The 18,037-nt window shown below is 48.4% G+C and overlaps 1 protein-coding gene across 8 annotated transcripts in view; it reads left to right on the top strand.

Annotated features, from left to right (window-relative positions):
• Gas7 (growth arrest specific 7) overlaps positions 1 to 18,037 on the top strand; it is a 225,233-nt gene that overhangs the window by 111,230 nt on the left and 95,966 nt on the right. For 2 of the 8 annotated variants that reach the window (XM_050162669.1, XM_050162661.1), the window contains exon 1: positions 8,961 to 8,983. The exons of 4 other annotated variants lie outside the window; for them this stretch is intronic. Coding sequence is in view for 2 of the 4 variants with exons in the window: in XM_050162661.1 (XP_050018618.1) it covers positions 8,978 to 8,983 (6 nt within the window). In the remaining 2 variants the exon portion in view is untranslated. Of the gene's footprint in view, positions 1 to 8,960; positions 8,984 to 17,686; positions 17,998 to 18,037 lie in introns of those variants that run through there. 2 more of the 8 variants (XM_050162666.1, XM_050162662.1) reach the window with 2 other exon arrangements.

Genomic DNA, 18,037 nt, shown 5'->3' with positions numbered 1-18,037 from the left:
GTCCCCCAAGAGCTGAGATCACAAGCATATACTACTATACCCAGCTATAGCTGTAGGGTGTTTAGCAGCAAAGCCAGCAGCCTCTCGTGCTAGGCACCTTCATTTCTACTCCCATGGGCACATGGCAATCCTTGGAACTTGTAACTAATGTTGTGTGTAGAATTATTGCTGCAAGCAAGCTGGTCTTGCGATGGGAGGGTACCATAGATCACCCATTCGGGCCCAGTTTGATCACCAAGGTCCTTGCATGTGGAAGAGAGATGACAGTGTTAACAGGGAGGTATTCTGACATGGGTGGTTTTAAATGTAGAGGAAAGGCCCTGGCCAAGGGCTGGGCACTGGGCAGCGTTCAGAAGCAGGGAAAGACAAGACGATCTCTAGGAGGAATGCGGTCTATGACCTTGACCTATGACCTTCAAAGTAGTCAGAGGTTAGAAGAGTGTTGTCCCTCTTCTAACACATGGAGACTGCTCCAGCAGCCATGGGAGCTAACCCAGCCAGCCCCACTGTGGCAGCTAATAAATGTGTCCAAACAGTGCCAAATGGCACTGGGGAGGTAGAGGTGTGGGGGAGGGGAGGAACTCCCCTGATTGAGAAATGCTAGCTTTACAGAGTGCTGTCTTGTTTCCCGAGGAATGGAAAGGAAGGAGTTTGCCATGTATGGTATGAGGGGAAATGGGTGTCCCCACCCAGTCCAGCTAACTCTGCAAGGTGGGAAAGAGGGTGGATGCCAAGCTGACCCCCACCCCCATGCCTCTGGAGCTGCAACTCTATCATCAGGGACGGCATTCCTGTCTGAGCTTGTACATCTTCAGATGGGGCTAGAAAAGAAGCCAAATCATCTTTAACTGTACTATAAAAGAGAATATATGTGTATATATAAAAAGTCCCAATAAAACACTGAAATGTCAGTCAAGACCTCAGCAAGGAAAGCCAGAGAGCAGGCAGCGTGCCCCTGGGACTGTTTGTGGGAGTCACGGTGGAAGGGAGAGGCCAGAGAGCCCAGCCTGCGCTGCAGGCCACCAAGCCTGGGCGCTGGGCCAGGCACATAGCCCCTGGTTTCTTGGGCCCAACCCTGTGCTGTAATTCTGTTTATTTCGTTGGATATGAAATCCATATGGTTCTGATTTCATCCTTGTAGCCATCATCTTGGCGTGGCTTTGGAGCCAACAACCACGCAAAAACGCCTTTGCATTTGTTCTGGAGAAGGTGGGAAGCTGTACTCTTCCAGGCTTCAGGGGGTAACCACGAGGCCCACATCTGATTTCTGGGACCTCTCCAGGAGTTCAGGGAGGGAGGAAAATGGATGAAGTTGGTTCTGATTCTGGCATAGGACCCCAGGGCTGGGTCTGACTGGAGGAGCTTGCTGAATGTGCTGTAGATAACCAAGGGTTGGTTCCCTTTGCATCTCAAGCATCCCTGTATCTCCCTGCTTCTTCATGGTGGTCACATGAGAACTATAGGCTTGACCTTTTTTTGCTGGGCAGCGGTTGGCCACATATGGAGCAAGCTAAAGGTGGGTAAAGGGTTAGGTTGAGAAAAGGAAGAGATGGAGTTCAAGGTAGGTGTGTAGAGCAGAGCAAGCTGACTCCTAGTTGGTTTCAGCTGCTGTACCAAGGTCAGTGGTTCCCAACCGTCCAGTGTGCATTGAACCACGTGCTCCAGAGGTTATGCAAACATAGGCCCCACCTAGAAGTTTCTGCTGTAGGAAGTCTGGGTGGCCCCAGAGCCTACACTTTCTAATAGATTGCCAGGTAAGCTATCATTGCAGCTGCGGCTGCTCGTCCAAGAATCACACTTTTAGAATGTTGATCCAGAATCAAAATAGTGTATGTCAAATAAAAAACAATACTGGTAATAAATATAAACAGGGCTCGTCTGCGTAGGGGTGAAGACCCCTTGTTTGAGCTGAATACTCTTGGCCATCAACTGTTGTTTTTTTATCCCAAGGTGAAATAATATATTTTTCCAGCTATCATATAGTAAAAGCAACCTTTTTGGCATGTAGTTCTATGAATTTTTAACACATATAGGTTCATATAGACACCCTGATAATCAGGATATAGAAATTCCATTGTTTACAAAATGTTCCTCCCATGAGTTCCAGACCAGCTTGGTCTACATAACAAGTTCCAGGCCTGTCAAGGCCACATAGTGAGATCCTGTCTCAAAAGTTTTTTTCTTTCTGCATGCCTTTTTCATTCATACCTTTCCCACCCAAACTCCTGGCGCCTTCTCCATCTTCTTGGCTTTGTCTGAGAATGTCACATGAATAGAATATCAAACTATGTAACCTTTGACACCAGCGTTTTAGCATGTGATGCCTGCGTTCTGTTAGCTTGAGGCCTGTGGTGAGGTATATATTGCACCACGGTGATGAGGGATGGTTGGAGCCAAGCTGCTCACCTCAAGGCTGAGATGTAAAATCACTGTCTCCTTCAAGGACAGTGACCAGAACAACTCCCATTCGGCTTCACTTCTTAAAGTGCCTATCACTTCCTGACAGGTAGGAGACCAAACCCCGAACACTCCGGACTTTGGTGGACATTTAAGATCCATCTGCCAGTCACTGCTCTGAAGGGTTGTGAGTCAGACTGTGTGCGCACACTTGTTTTCATTTCTCATGGGCAAATCCCTGAGAGTAGGCGTGCCGAGTCTGATGGCAAGTGTGTGCTTAGCATGATGGCAAACTGCCACTTCGTTGGGGGGGGGGGCACACTGTTTTCCTTTGAGAGTTCCCAGTACTCTGCAACCTGCAGCTTCACTGCACTTGGAACCGACAGTCTTCTTTATTCAAGCCTTTCCAGACCACACTTGAGTTCAGATTGAGCCTCAAAAAGGATCAGGGACTGGTCCAAGGCACCGGCCTTATCTAGGATCCTTCTGACTTGGAGACTGTGCTCATTCTTGAGGGGTGGTTGGCTTCAGTGACAGGGGAGTTCATTCCATGTTCCACATGCTGAATCTAGGAACCAGGAGCTTGTATGCTGGAGGTGGGGGGTGCTCAGCTCTATCCAGGAGGAATACTAAACAAGGGAACAAGGGGGAAAGATACACATCGCAGAAGGTTCTAGACAGCTCCCCTCTATCACACACACACACACACACACACACACACACACACACACACACACACATTATTTTAAGCTAGAGGATTAATTTAGTGTCATTCACCCGGCAGGTGACCTCTTGGCTCTCTGTTTTAAGCAGGCAGTGGCATCTTTGTTTCTAGAGACATTCTTCTAATAACACCCGGGCTGCTTCCCTGTGGAACTTAATGGGTTGAGCATTTGTAGTCTGGCATACCTGAGCTGGATATTCACACAAACCTAGCTGCTTGGCCTTGGATCCACCTCAGGCGGGAGCTGGCTTTCAGAAGGAACCTGTGCGGCCAGTGAGGCCTCAGCTGAAATCAGAGAGGGTGACTTAATGGAGGAGATTCCTAAGAACAGAGTCCTCCTCTGGAGACCGTCCCACCCCACTCAGGGGAAGGAGCCCAGCTGTCCTGGAAGGCTGTGGACATGCTTTTCCGATTGCAGAATACTTCGCTTTCATTTTGAATATCATTTGTTTGGTTGCCACGGCAACGTCAAGGCTCTATTTTAATGCTAACCTGCGTGGTTGCAACTTTCTATATATAAATGCTGCTTTGCACAGTGAATTAGCGGATGCCACGGGGAAGAAGTGGATTTGGGAACTGTGGCAAAAAAAAAAATGACCAGCCTGTCAGATTTATATGAGGATCAACTGCAGGGCTAAGGTGAGTGGGGACCCTGACACTTTGGCCATCTCTCATGCAGATGCCCCAGGCTAGGAGGAACAGGTTCGACTGTTGACCCGCCAACTCCTACAGGTAGGGAAGGATTTCTTAAATAGCCTTTTGGGTTAGGGCTGGACGCTGCTTTCGAGGGACTCTGGTGCCTTTGCTTTCTGTGGTCCTCATGACTTCAGAGAGTCTGGGCTGCATGGTGTCCAAGGTTCCAAAAAGGAAGGGAAGCCACTTGGATGGGGTAGGTGTCCGAGACGGAGGTGTTCCTGGTTTCTGTGGACTTGCCTCAGTGCTCCTATTTGGATCTTTCTTTTTTTTTTTTCCATCATGTGGCCAGTCTCTGTAGAGGCTCCAACTGATGTGCTGGAGTTCTTAGGAAAAGCCCGGGAAGGTCTGTGGGAATCAACTGGCATCTTTCTCCTATTGTAGATAACAGACAGGTGACATGTTCTGGCGGAGGTCACACAGCAAGCGGGGCAGGAAAATAGGAGTTCCGTATGGACCTTCTGACCCCCGGGTGCCACACTGTGCATTTTCTGCTGCGAGGGCAGGGCAGCATACGAAGGGCACGTATCAGTCAGAGGAGCCGCAGAAGGGAAGCCCGGTCAGGGGTACACCTTTCTGTGTTCGAGCTGGAGAAGAGTAATGGGCATGCGATTATATAATGAGACCCAGAAGACCGCTTTGGGAACAAGCATAAAGTTCAAGTGCAGAAAACTTGTGTTTATATGGATTCGAGCTCTTTTCTACCCATGGGACAATTTTGTTACTTTTCCTGAGACTTTGTTTCCCTTGGGACACTCAGAGGATGCTGACCATCTTCCCACAGCCTTGCAGTGAGTTAGGGTCACATTTGGAGTGATCCCACGGAGGACAGCTTTGGGATGCAGTGGGGGTGTGACTTGCTTGAGGACAGCATGCTTTGCCATCTGCGAGCATCCACAAGTGCCAGACTGCTCTTCTGTTCTCCAGTAGTTGGGAGAGGGCAAGCTGGTGCTAGAGGATCTTGGCCCACACAGGACAAGCATATTGTTAGAATATGACATTTTGGTGTCCTGTCCTATAGTATCAGGCACATAGCGACTGTTTCAAGGGTGTTTGTCTGAAGACATCAACCCTGTTCTTTCTACTAAATAGTGATATTTAGTCCCACTATTTTGCCCATGCTGCTCTTGAACTCCCGGAATCTGATCTTCTTGCCTCAGCCTACTGAATAGCTAGAAGAACTACAGGTGCATGCTACTGTACCCTACAATCATTCTGTCTGTCTGTCTGTCTGTCTAACTCTCTCCTCCTTTCCCATCCCATTCTTTCTGACAGTGTCTCAAAATATAGTCTTGACTGGAATCAACATTCCTCCTGCCTCTGCCCTCCAAGTGCTAGAGTCACAGGCCTGATGTCGTCACTACCCCACCTAGCTCTAAAGGAAAAGATTGTATCTGGGGATCAGTGTCACCTGAATCTTGGGTCCCAAGTCTCACATTCCATGCAGTCAGTGTCTAGGATGAAAATCAAAATGTATGTGCCTACACATAGCAAGGGTCAGTGTAGATTTGAGTTTATTAAGGAAAATATGCTTATTTTGGCACTTATCAAACTTTCAAAAGAAATAGAAGTTTGGAAGTTGTCGGCCTCAAGTAGAGTAGTGACCCAATGATCCCAGGCTTCCTCCAGAATGGCTGTGGATTCCCTTTCCAGTAGAACTCTGGCTCCCCAGTAGCTCCAGGGCAGGCTTGGGTTGGGTCAGTGTGCAGCGCCATTTGGAGAAGCCCCTGTAGAAGAAGCACAGAAGTATAAAGCTGCCCAGTTGGGAAGTGGCCGGCCTGGCAACAGGGATGGAGCTGTTGTCTTCTCTCTGACAGGCAAACAGGAGTAAGAAAACACCTGTGGTGCTGTGCTCAGGCCCCAGGACAGCTCCATCTAACAGCCTCGGGCAAGACATCTGTGACCCAAGTTAACGGAGACCTCTGTCACTGTCACTCTATGCCCCAGGACACTCATTCTTGTGCCCCTGAGGCCTGCAGGAATGAATTCTTCACACCTCCTGGGAGGCTCCAATCCCACCCTCCTCCCACCAGACTCCATGTCCCCCCAGGTGCTGACTCTCTGGACACTGTGATGACTGCGTCAGCTCTCCAGGCATCCGTCCTCACCCAGGCTCAAATCCTTAACCTCTTTGGTCATCTTCACATACCTTCCTCTCCAACACTCTCTTCAGCTGATGGGTAGGAAGCCACGTAGGACAGGGTCTTCTTTTCCAGGGTCTCTTCTGTTCAAGAAAATGTATCCTGTGCTACCTACAGAGGAAAGTTTAGTACAGGCAGGGGAGCAGGGCTCTCGGGGTAGGCAGGGAGGTGGTCACACGTGCGGTTCTTGGAAAGTGCCGACTGATAGCCCAGAAACCAACACTGAGATGCACACACTAGGGTCAGTGGTAAGAGGTCCATTAAACTGGACAGCTTGGACAGATCTGCTGCCTGGCAGCCTGGGGAAGTGTCATTCAGCTCTTTAAAACCAAAAGCCCCTCTTCAAATGACAGGGTATGCAGATAACCAACAGATAAAGCCAGCAGTCACAGCTGGTGACCGGTGGGCAAAATCAAAGCAGAACAGTGAGATTTGTGACTTCGTTGTGATTTTATTTCTGTTTACCGCCCCACACCATGAGGTTTCATTTAAATACTGTTCAGTTGATTATCAGCATCTTTAAATCAGCACATTTCAAGAACAAAAATTCAGAGTTCCAGCTCCTCCCAGCCTGCTGTCCCTTGGGGCTCTGATGTGCTGCTGCTGGCTCTCCAGTGTGTTCTCCGGTGTGCTCTCCAGTGTGCCCCAGTCCCCACCCGCCTCTGCTCATCACCATCCCTGAGGCCAGCATGTGGTCATTGTTATTTCTCGTAGGTGTGTGTGTGTGTGTGTGTGTGTGTGTGTGTGTGTGTGTGTGAAAAATTCCGTACACCCATTCCGCCGTAAGTGTTAAAGAGTCTATTCCTGCCAGGTGTGTGATGCCTGCCCATAATCCCAGCATTTGGGATTGTGCCCTGGAGTGCCATTGCCCCTTGGAGGCCAGAAGAGGGTGTCAGAGCCAGTGGAGCTGGAGTTACAGATCTTTGTAAACTCCTTGACACGGGTACATGGAGAGCAAATCCTCCGCAAGAGCAGTATATGCTCTTAGCCACTGAGCCACCCTTTCAGCCATCTTCCTCCCCTTTGGTTGACCACTGACTCTTCTGCCTGTAGATTCATTGATACAATGTTGATGGATGTCCTAGTCTCTTTTGTGTCATCCTAATACTGACAACTAAGTAAGTTACAAAGTCTAGAAATTTACTTGATACATAGTTGTAGAGTTAGGGAAATCTGAAACTCTGGTGGCAACATCTGATGGAGGGACTTCTTGGGGTGGCATCCTATAGTGGAAGGCAGAAAGACAACAGAGTCCCAGGGAGTCACATGCAGAAAGGGGCCAGACTTGTTTTGTTAGCAAGCCCATCCTCAAAGTGACTAAGCCACTCCGGAGATATCAACACTCATCTACCTATGAAGGCAGGGCCCTCCTGACCTAATTAGCACTTAAAGGGCCCAGTGCCTAACGTTGTTGCATTGGATATTAAGTCTCCATCCTGAGAACTCGGGGTTGTATTCTAACCTAAAAAACAAACAAGATTGGCACCTTCAGCTGACCTTTAGGGAAAGTATATGGCCATAGCTCTACATTCAGGGAATTGAATCTCATTCCAAGGGACCAGGTGGGCTGCTCAGACTTAGCAAGGATAACCAGGCATTGAAGGTGCTGGAGGTCTTTGGATGAAAATACACTACCAATTCTTACTTACTTACTTACTTACTTACTTATTTATTTATTTATTTATTCATTCATTCATTCATTCATTCATTTATTTATTTATTTTTGAGACAGGGTTTCTCTGTGTGTAGCCCTAACTGTCCTCCTGCCTCTGCCTCCCAAGTGCCAGGATTAAAGGCATGTGCCACCACCTTCAGGTTCTTTATAGCATCTAGGATTCATTCATTCATTCATTTATTTATTTATTTTTGAGACAGGGTTTCTCTGTGTGTAGCCCTAACTGTCCTCCTGCCTCTGCCTCCCAAGTGCCAGGATTAAAGGCATGTGCCACCACCTTCAGGTTCTTTATAGCATCTAGGCAAGGGTCAACCACATGCTGATTTCAAATCCCCTGCTGGTAACTCACATGCCATTTCACAATCACTTGGTCACTTCCAGCTGCCTTTCCAGCTAAGGGCTTTGATTGCTGCAACAGACAGTCTATGTGAGCCCTTTCCAAATGGATTGCTTGGAGAATTGACCCAACGCCCTTGTTTCACAGGCTCCAGCCAAACCACTGATGACTTTGTCTCCCTGGCCCATTTCATTTCTATGTGCTTTGGGGAACTGGGGTTGGGGTTAAATATAAGAGCCCTCCCATGGCAAAGCAGACTGGCACATGGGCACTGCTGTTTCTTCCCACTGGACTTCCAGTTTTTCTTCCTCGCTCTACTCTTGCTCTTGGTGTACAGGTCATTGCAGAAAAAGAGATGTCCACATGCAGATAAGCTGACAGGCACAGCTCAGAGTCTGGGAAGAAGCCAACTCGACCCCTGACGCCACACATACACACAGGGTTCCATGCAGTCCAGGCTGGCCTCAAACTCATTATGATAACCCAGGATCAACTTGAACTCCTTGGTCCTTCTGCCTTTACCTCCTGAGTGCTGAGACTACAGGCGTGTATCAGCATGGCCAGTTGATGACTTCTGGGAATTGAACTCATGTATGCTGGGCAGGCATTCAGTCAATTGAGCCCCATCTCATGCATTTCTTATGCACATCTGTGTCTGGAGACAGATTTGAATAAAAGACTCTCTTTGTGCTTGTAAGTAGCTGATGAGTGCTCATCCCAGGCCACTTCAACCAGAGCAGCCCTGGGTGGAGAAGTTAAGCAGGGTGGGGGTACACCTCCCAGGAGACGGTTTCTTTCCAGGTTTTCGGAATTCAGTGTAGAGGGGAGGAGGCTCGCGTGATTAGCGGGTTAGTGTGGGAGCCTCATCTCTAGCTGCTTCTGCCTCTTGCTTTGTTGGATGAGTAGAAGCTCCCTGCGAGAGCTCCTAGTTCTGTCAGAGTCCACACAAAACTGCTCGCAGCTGCTCAGCACTCAGTGGCCACCTCCCGGGAGACGTTTCACCGCATGAGATGCTGGTAAGAGCTCTCGCTTGTAGAAATGCATGTGCTGTGATTTTGCTACTTACCTTCTTAACAGTCCACTTCCCCCTGCTGCTGCCTCTCTCTCCAGTTAACCAGCCTCCCTACTAGCATTGCTTTCCCAGAGTCAAAGGGATAATGAGGCAGCTGGCTGCCTGGCTTCCTCTGCAGACTAGAGTCTTTGCCTTGGGAGGCAGCAGAGGTTCAGTACAGGGAACCAGGGGCAGCCTGGGGTGAAGAGGAATCAGTAGTAGGCTTAGAGACAGAACATCAGCTTCAAACCACACTACAAAGTGAAAATAAGAATTCCCCCAAGACTCAAATAAGCTAATACGTATCGGCCTCATGGCGCCCAACAGACATTGTGCAGCACCCAAGGGCAGCAAACACATCGGATCTCATGACAAAACACAGGCACTGGAACTGGCTGCAGTTTTCCAATAGGCGGGAAATGGGGTAACTTGGGTCCCCATGTCCCCCTATTTAATCTGTCTCCTTCTGAGGTAAGGGCCTATAGGAAAAAAGCGAAGGCATGCGTGGCTCGTCTCAGGAAGGGTGGCAGGGCCTTTGCATGATGGTCTGCACCTCTTGTTGGAGGTCCGGAAGTGGGCACTACACACCTTGCCCTGAAAATCTCTGTGTCTTCTGTCCCTCTTGTCTGGCTAGAGCTTTGAGTCTTGGTGGTCGAGAAATAGTCAGGTGAGGATTCACAAAGGGGAAACTCAAGTGTGCTCAGCCAGCAGCTCTCCACGACAGTCCTACATCCACTAGAATGGGAGGTGGTGCTCCTTGGAATCCCTCTCTTGTCCTTCTTCCTGCTCCTGCGGTCAGCCTGGTCAGTGTCAGAGAGGTTAGACAGTGTTGTTCTGGGGAATCCCGCACAATCTGCTGGGAAGGCTCAGGCAGCATCAGCCAGTGAGCCCTGATGCCCTCAGACGATGGCAGCTCAAAAAGGTCACCCAGAGACTTAGCAGGTGATGGAAAGCTTTGCATAGCTAACCCATTTCTACCAGCTTCCCTATCCTCTGGCTGAATGGTCACCCAACCTCTGTTAGATAGAGATTTACTGTGTAGTCCAAGCTAGGCCCCAGACTCAGTGCGAGTTCTACCGTGTGCCATCATGCTGGCTTGTATTTTCATTTGTATGTGTTGGGGAGAAAAGACCAGTTTCACTTAGGGAAGTGGTTTTCTACGCTTATTCAAGCAGAATGTGATTGGAATCTAGTGTGTGCTTCTTCTGGGATCGTCTGAAGACCAGAAGCTGGGTTTGGGTTTGGGGCAGGCCACTGGGTAAGTGGTTTGTGGGGCTTCTGCTTGCCTATACTCCTGCTCCCAGCCCTGGGCAGTCACAAACATCTCATGCTGGAAATCTCTGTAGGATGTTCTCTCCAGAAGCCATGGAATCTTCCAAGCCCTCCTGTTTGGCTGGAGTGCTGAATTGTAGGGTAGGGAAGATAGATAAAGAGGATTTGACAAAGGGAAAAGCAAGGGGCTCCTGACATCACTCTGTGTTCACAGATGTTTCCTCCCCGAGCCTCTTCCTCCACAGGGCTCGCTGGCCACAAATAAATGGGAAGTGGCTGTCAGTGTCACCTCTCCCAGAAGAGCGCTAAGGTCCTAAGCCAGGCTTTGGCTGCTGCTGTACTGTCTGACCGCAGACCATTCTGTAGCCTCAGTGGTTATATTGTAATGCTCACATCAAGTTCAGGGCAACCGGCGGGCACTCTGTATTGAGACCTGGGAGGCTTGGTGTTCATTCCTAGTCTCTGGCCCTCAACTTCCCCATCTGTAAAATGGCAAGATGGAATCAAGGGAACATTAATGCGCTGCCTCCCCCTAGCACAGTGGATCCGAGATGGATCCCTTCAGAGGGTGTGGAGAGTCGAAAGGACGGGCTTTATTCCTGATGTGGAAAATCTGCCGCACAGCTCGCTGTCTACACAGAGCAAGAAATGACTCACACCTGAGTGGAGACGTCCCCATTGTCACCTCCCTGAGGTGGATTTCACTCTCAGTGCCTAGAGTCTAAGTGGGTGGTGTCTTCCCTTGCATGCCCAAGACAAGCCTTCCTGTTTCTGTCACACACGAGATGTTAGCACAGCATGCTTGGGTATGCCTGTGATTGCAAAGCTTTGGGAAGAAGGGTCCCATTTGCAGCTTGCTAAACAGTAACAGAGCATACATATATTTATATTGCAATCTAATATAACTTTAAGGTATTTAAGGAAGACCTTGGATTCGCGGTTCTTTCACCTCTGCCTCCTGAGCGCTGGCTGGGGTTGCAGGGTTAAGTGATGCCGGAGGTCCAATCCACGCCAGCTGGGCAGATGTTCTACCAGTTGAGAAACACTCCCGGTCCCATTCATTTCTTTTGTTCGTTCCTTATCGTTTTGGGGACAACAGAGCTTCTGAACTCACAGTGTAGCTGAAGATGACTCTTGGCGTCTAGTCCTCAGGCTGCTACCTCCTGAGTCCTCCCAGACATGTGCCACCCTGCTCAGTTCCAAATTCCGTATTTTGGGAGCAGCGCTTCTCCACCGCTCTACTGTTGGGGATCTGAGTGAGCAGGTTCCTGTCGTGAGCCCCCACTCACGCGTTTCCATCCTTAGGTCATCCCTTTGATCTCAGCTGTGTTTTTCCACTCCAACTTTCTCTTCCTCTCTCCGAGGTCATGACTTCTGACAGTTTTCCTAGTTTCTTCTAAATTGTTTTCTGAGATGCATTCTTCCTTTGAGCTTTCAGCTTGTCATTTCCTCATCTGGGGTCACCTCTCCTACCATCTAAGCCTCCTTTCTTCTCATTCTCGTGGGTCCTGTGCTAGCACACAGAACGCACGTGGCATATACCTCCAAATGCAGCGTGTGGACACCTCTTGACCTCTGTGCCTTTTTTTGCTTGCAGGAAGGTTGTCTGCCTTTCTAGCGACTATCCCGTGGTTTTCATAACACACACACACACACACACACACACACGTGCACATGCTTCTGTCCAGTTCCCCGTTTCAGTTTCACAGTGGCTTTCAGAGCAGGTGAGCAACTTGCCAAGCCCCTCGCATCATCCTGCGCTCCCTGCTGCCTGGTTTGCTGGCAACTTCTAGGCTTCAATGGCAGGTGTAGAGGGAAGGGTAGGTCCTTGATACATGAGTGCCCAGAGTGGGGATGAGATCCCTGCCAATCCTGTCCCTCCAGTTAGAAACAGGGACTGGCAAAGGCATAGCTTGCATGCATCTCTACTCAGGGGGCAGGTGGTGAAGGCGGAAATGTGGTTTTCCCCTCCCACAGCCCACCCTTGCTCTGGAAGACATCTTTCTCCACTCTTCTGCTGACCTTGTAACTCCTGAGTGGTTTCTCCAGTTGTCTTTGTCTCTCCCAAGATTGAGTAAGTGCTTCCTTCTTTCTTTTCTTCTTTTTGCTAACTCAATAGTGAGTCAGTGGCAAGTTGACCGGCATCCCCGGAGCAGCTTCCAGCACCCCTACCATGGGCCTCACTTCTATTTCCCTTCTCTGCCCCTTTTCTTCCCCATAGTGAGTCAGAGCTGTGTGTCTTCAGGGAATTCAGGTTTGGTTTTCTAGGATTGCAAAAGCAAATCCAATACCATTTTCTAGATGCGCCAGGCTGCTTTTCTACGCAACCTGAATGTTTGCTAATGGGCACTGAGTTTATAATGAAAGATCCACCAGGTAATTTTAGATCATGTGGAGATGACAGCTTTTATGTAAGTGTATTTTTGTAGATGACAGAAAAATAAAAATAAAACCACCAACTCATACCTGTTATTTCTTAGATGTTATTACTTAGACCTAGGCTTAATTTAAGTTGGCTCTTAGTTCAAAACTTTTGAGTAGGCCAGTATTATGGCTCAGTAACATGTATGTGGCCCCATTTTCCATGCCCAGCACTGCTTTAAAAATAAATTAAAAATAACAGTGGTTCTAAGTCACAGGGCTGTGATCATTTGTAGCAGCAGACTAAGAATGACTGAACCTGGGAGACACTGAGCTGGGGAACCCCTTAGAATCATGGGGACCTAGCTCAGGCATTAGTTAGGCTTCGTAGCAGTCTCCTTTACCCACTGAGCCATCTCTCCAGCTCTCAGAGGGTTTTAAAAACTGAACACCATTTCTGATTTGTTCAGTCAGTCTTGGGGATCTTTCTGTGGTGTGGACATATAGAACCTTCTACATACTGCGTACTGGAGCTTGGCTGCCTGTCCCTCAACCTCTGCCCTGCACACCCTCAGACCTGGCTGGAGCTGCCACTCCTTGGGGCTGTGTTTTTTCTTTGTCCAATAGCAGCTCATATTAGCATCTTCTCTTCAAGCTCAGGACCCACCAGCTCCTCCTGGGCCTCAGATCAGCTCCTAATCCATCCTCCCCTTCCCAAGATAAGCAGGGGTCAGGCCCTCTAGGTATCGAGGAGTGTTTTCTTTGACAAGCAGGATAAATTATGGCATGCTGGAATCCCTTCCTGGTTTGATGTGTGAGACATTGTATTAAGTCCCCTGTGGAACCCTGAACATTGGGCTTCTGGGTGAGAACAGAGGAAGATGGGATAAGGACCTGATTCTTTCCTCGAAGAGTCTTGGAGAAGGTCTTGGGGGGACAGTGCACACCAAGAAAGGGGATGGGGGAGGAGAATTTGAGTTCAGAGAGTATGGGTCAGGAGAGGATTTGTTCTCCTGTGTCTCGAGTTCAGCTCCCCCATCTTTCCTTATGAACCCTGAGTTAACCTACAGGATTGGCCACCAGCTCCACATATCCAGGGCCATACTGACCTCCACCGCCCACGTGAAACATGGACACAGCCCTCAAGTCTTGGTAACACACTTGGATTGAACTTGGATCTAGAGCCAATAAACTCTACGCCTCACCCCTAAACTGGTTCCCATCCCAGCTTGGATGCCAGGATCTGGTTCTGGCTTTTCCCGTTCTCTTTGGAACCAGCTTCACTTTCTCCCACTGCCCTCGTCCCATCGGATACCCAGCTGCTTTGTGCTTCTTGCATCATGTCCCTGGCACTTGGGTTAAGCCCTTCCTCTTTATCCCCACTGTGGGGCAAATTCTTTATCTTCTCAGAAGCCTCCCTTCATCCTCCCAGCCCACAGGGATCCCGCCCTCCCTGGATTCTGAAAGCACGTATTGTCTCCAGACTTAGCCTTTTGGCATGGCTACAGTCTGTCTTGAAAGCTGTTTCTCCCCTCCCCCACCTCCACCCCCGTTTGTGACTTATCTCTAGCTTCCAAATTTTAAGAGCTGGACATTACTGTAATAGTGCTCGCGTCCTCCATAGCACCAGGAAAGGATGGTTAGTAACTATTAGCTGGTTAATTGGTCACGGAACCCAGGGACCACACGTGAGGGAGGGCACGCCTGAGACCCTATCCCCTGGAGACTGCGGGGGTGAATAACTTCTCCCTTCATAACTATGAAGCATTTAGGAAAAGTGAGTCATCAGCATAACCAGATGTTCCTTCTTATTAATTATCATTATAACACAACCCGATTCATCCTGCAGAGGACCAGGGCCTGCAGCAAAGCAGCCTGCTTGGGTTGATAGTTTTCAACCCAGCTGAAACAAAGAATAATGCCTGTGGGTCAGTCGTGTCTGGCTCTATGAAGATGAATACCAGTCTCTTGCCCTTCCATCGTGAGCTCCTCTCCTTTGTACCTATGGCTCTGGATGTAGACATCGGCCTGATTACAGAGATGGAGAGCTCCTTAGTTTATTTCTCAGAGCCAACTCTGAAGAAAGGAGGACCGTTAATAAAACTCAAGTGACTTCCCAAATGAAACTCGGAATCTATTACCCAGTTATGGATAACCAGGTTATCCCTGAGTCTTTCAGATCCTGAGAGATTAGCTTAGGGAAATCCTAAAGAAGAAAGTCTTTAGGACTCGCTTCTGCTTAGCCCAGGTTTAGCCTGTTTCCTGGTCTATGATAGCTATGAGATGGTGGCCACAGTGGATTGACAGGGACAGTCATTACTCCATGTGGTCAATGATACACTGTTCCTTGTGGATGTATCTGCTTCTCTGTGAAACACAGGGCCAAGATGGTACTGATAACAACTATTAGTTGCTCAGCCTTAAAACCACTCTCTTTGCTAAGATTAAGAAGCCGTTGGCTACAGCAACTTCCGTGGCCATGTGATTCCATGAAACCTGAAGAAGTAGAAAAGGCGTTATCCATCCAAAAAAAAAAATGCAGTTTTGCTTTGAATAACAGTGGCTGGGAGGGCTGACTTCCAAGAGCAGGGAAGCACCTTGGTCCTATGTGTGCATGAGTGCCAGAAAGGTGAGCACTTGAGATCCCACCAACCTTTCTCCTGTACTTCCCAGAGATGATGCAATGAACTGTGGCCAATGGGGGCTCTGCCTCCCAATAAGGCTCTCCTCTTAGTGACTGATTTGAATCCTTAGACAGCTGCAGGGGATTTTTTGCTGTTATCACTGGGTCTGTTTAGTTTTGTTTAATTTTTAAAATTACATTTATTAATTCTGTTTGCTTTATAAAGGCACCTGCTATGGCACTTCTAGAAGTCAAAAGACAACCTTCGGAGCCTGCTCTCTCTTTCTGCTTGTAATTGTGTCTCAGAGACTAAACTCGGGTCTTCAGGCTGCCATCATCATTCTTATTATTATCATCTTATTAATTGTTGTCTTTGAGAGGTTGCTTTTTAGATAACTCAGGCTGGCTTGGAAACAATCTTCCTGCCTTAGCTCTCTGATTGGCTAGACTAGCTGGCTAGAAGGCTTCAGGGATCCACTTGCCTCTGCCTCATGCCTTCCTGTCCCCAGTGCTAAGGTTACCAACATGTGTGACCAGTGCTGGGGATACAAACTCAGGTCCTCGTGCTTACACACATCTTGGTGGTTTGCTAACTAAACCATCTCCCCAGACCCAAGACAACTTTTTGTTTATTCATTTATCCGTCAATGGGCACTTGGACTTTTTTTTTTTTTTTTTTTTTTTTTTTTGTCATGAACAAGAATGTGTAAAATCTCTTCAAAACCTTCCTTTCAGCTCTTTTGGGTGTATAGCCAGATGTAGGGTGACTGGATCTTAGGGTGATTCTGTTTAAGTTTTTTAAGGAAGTAGCCATGCTGTTTTCCCTAAGAACGCTATTACTTTATATTCTCATCGGAAATACACACAAGGGTTTTCAATTCTTCTACACCCTCGTCAACCCTTGTTCTTAAAAAGAAAAAAGTAACCAGTCCTAAGGGATACCAGGCGATAATTCACTGTGGTTTTGATGAGCATTTCCCTAATAATTCCCTGATGTTAAGCATCTTTCTGTCTCCTTACTGTCCATGTTTATATCTTTGGAAAATGACCCATGCATTTTTTTCACTCAGCTCATTTGCTTTCCATTGTCAAATGTAGACTTTTTCTTGTGCCCAGGACAGCTGCGTGTCTCCCTCCCCCTCACCCACTGGTGATAGTAACGTCACAACAGCATCCTCACCACCCTGCATGCTTGGCTTATTTTCCCCTTCGATCCCCTCAACCATTACAAAGATATGAGCGTGTCTCTACTTAGCATCTGAAAAAGAAATGAAACTTAGCTGCCTTGCCTGAGATCTCAGCATAGTGGGATAACAGCAGGGAGACCCTAGTCTAACCCCATCCCTGGGTGACGGTCTGATTTGTTTAGTTCTATATAAAGAACCAGTCAGGAGATGCAGCTTCATGGTACATGCTTGTCTATCATGCAGAAGGCCCTGAATTTGATCGATCCCCAGCCCAGAAAACACAATCAGTTGCTAAAGTCCCACAGTTTGTGACAGAAAGTGAACACAGAATTGGATAATTTAAATGCTAAATCTTCAACAGCTCCAGAAGGCTTCTATTTATTTATTTGTTTTTCTCTGTATTTGCGCACATGTGCATACTTGTGTATGTGTGTGTGCGCGTGTGTGTGGATGTGTAAACACAGGCATCTGTGTGACATGGCATGCCTGCGGAAGTCAGAGGACAAGCTCAAGTATGAGCCTCCCCCCTTGATGGAAATGTATCTCTTGGTTGTCATTCCATGCCTGAGGCTACGTGGCCCAGGAGCTCCCAGGGATTCTGCTGTCTTCTATCTTGCCTACAACTTCTGTGGTTATAGACATATCTACCGTGTGTATCTGGCTTTCTTGAGTTCTGGGGATCTAATATCAGGTTCTCAATAAGCTTTCACCCCATGTAGCGTGACTCCCCAGCTTCCAGAAAGCTTCCAAATGGAATATCAGATTCACCGGGGATTCAGGTTCCTACTTAACCTATTTAGGTGGCGGATACAGTATTGTTCCTGGGTCCAGCCCTGCCTTCACTTCAGCCTCAGCAGTGGTGAGTGCCTATTGAAGGCCAAGGCCAGAGAAGAGTTTCACACAATGGTCCTTTCTAGAAATTCTCTGTTCCTGTTGTGCTGGCTTTTATCAGTCCTTGGGTTCACACAGCTGGAGCCAGGGCCTGGGCCAGAGCTCTGACTTAGGTTTGGGAAGAAGTTGGCAGAAACTTCTCTCAGCAGGGATAAGGCAGGCCCAGGGAGTCCTGCCTAAAATTCAGTAGACAAAGGTGCCCTTGTTATCAGGTCTGGGGGTGGGAGTCATCTGGTCAGTGACATAGGCTTGGCCATTGTATGCTGTGACCTCAGCCATTTTTTAAAGCTGAGACAGGAGGGGAAAGGGAAAGAAAAAATAAGTCCTCTAGAAACTGTATCGGGAAAGGCCTGCTTGAATTGTTGATTTCCCAACAGGCACTGGAGCAGATTTGGGAGGAACTGTGCAATGTAGTGGGTTCTTTGTGAAAGAACCGCGATGACAGCGATGAGAAAAGCCACAGGCACATCCCCCAGGGTGCTCAGAGCTCTGGCCCCAGGGCAGCTGCTTGCTTCAGCCTCACTTTCCCCAGAGTGTGCCATGCAGAGCCAGCTGCCCGGAGCCTGGTCTTGAGCCTGGGACCTCAGAGCAGCCCCTGGGTGTCTTCTATAGTGGCTGCCCTTAAGGACCAGCTGTCCACAAATGGTAAGAACCCCTTCTGCAAGAGATGTGCTTGACCTGCCCT

Source organism: Alexandromys fortis, unplaced genomic scaffold (assembly GCF_014885135.2).
Source record: "Alexandromys fortis isolate MF-2015 unplaced genomic scaffold, M_Fortis_MF-2015_v1.1 scaffold_84, whole genome shotgun sequence".
NCBI lineage: Eukaryota > Metazoa > Chordata > Mammalia > Rodentia > Cricetidae > Alexandromys > Alexandromys fortis.
This window is presented reverse-complemented; position numbering and strand designations above follow the sequence as displayed.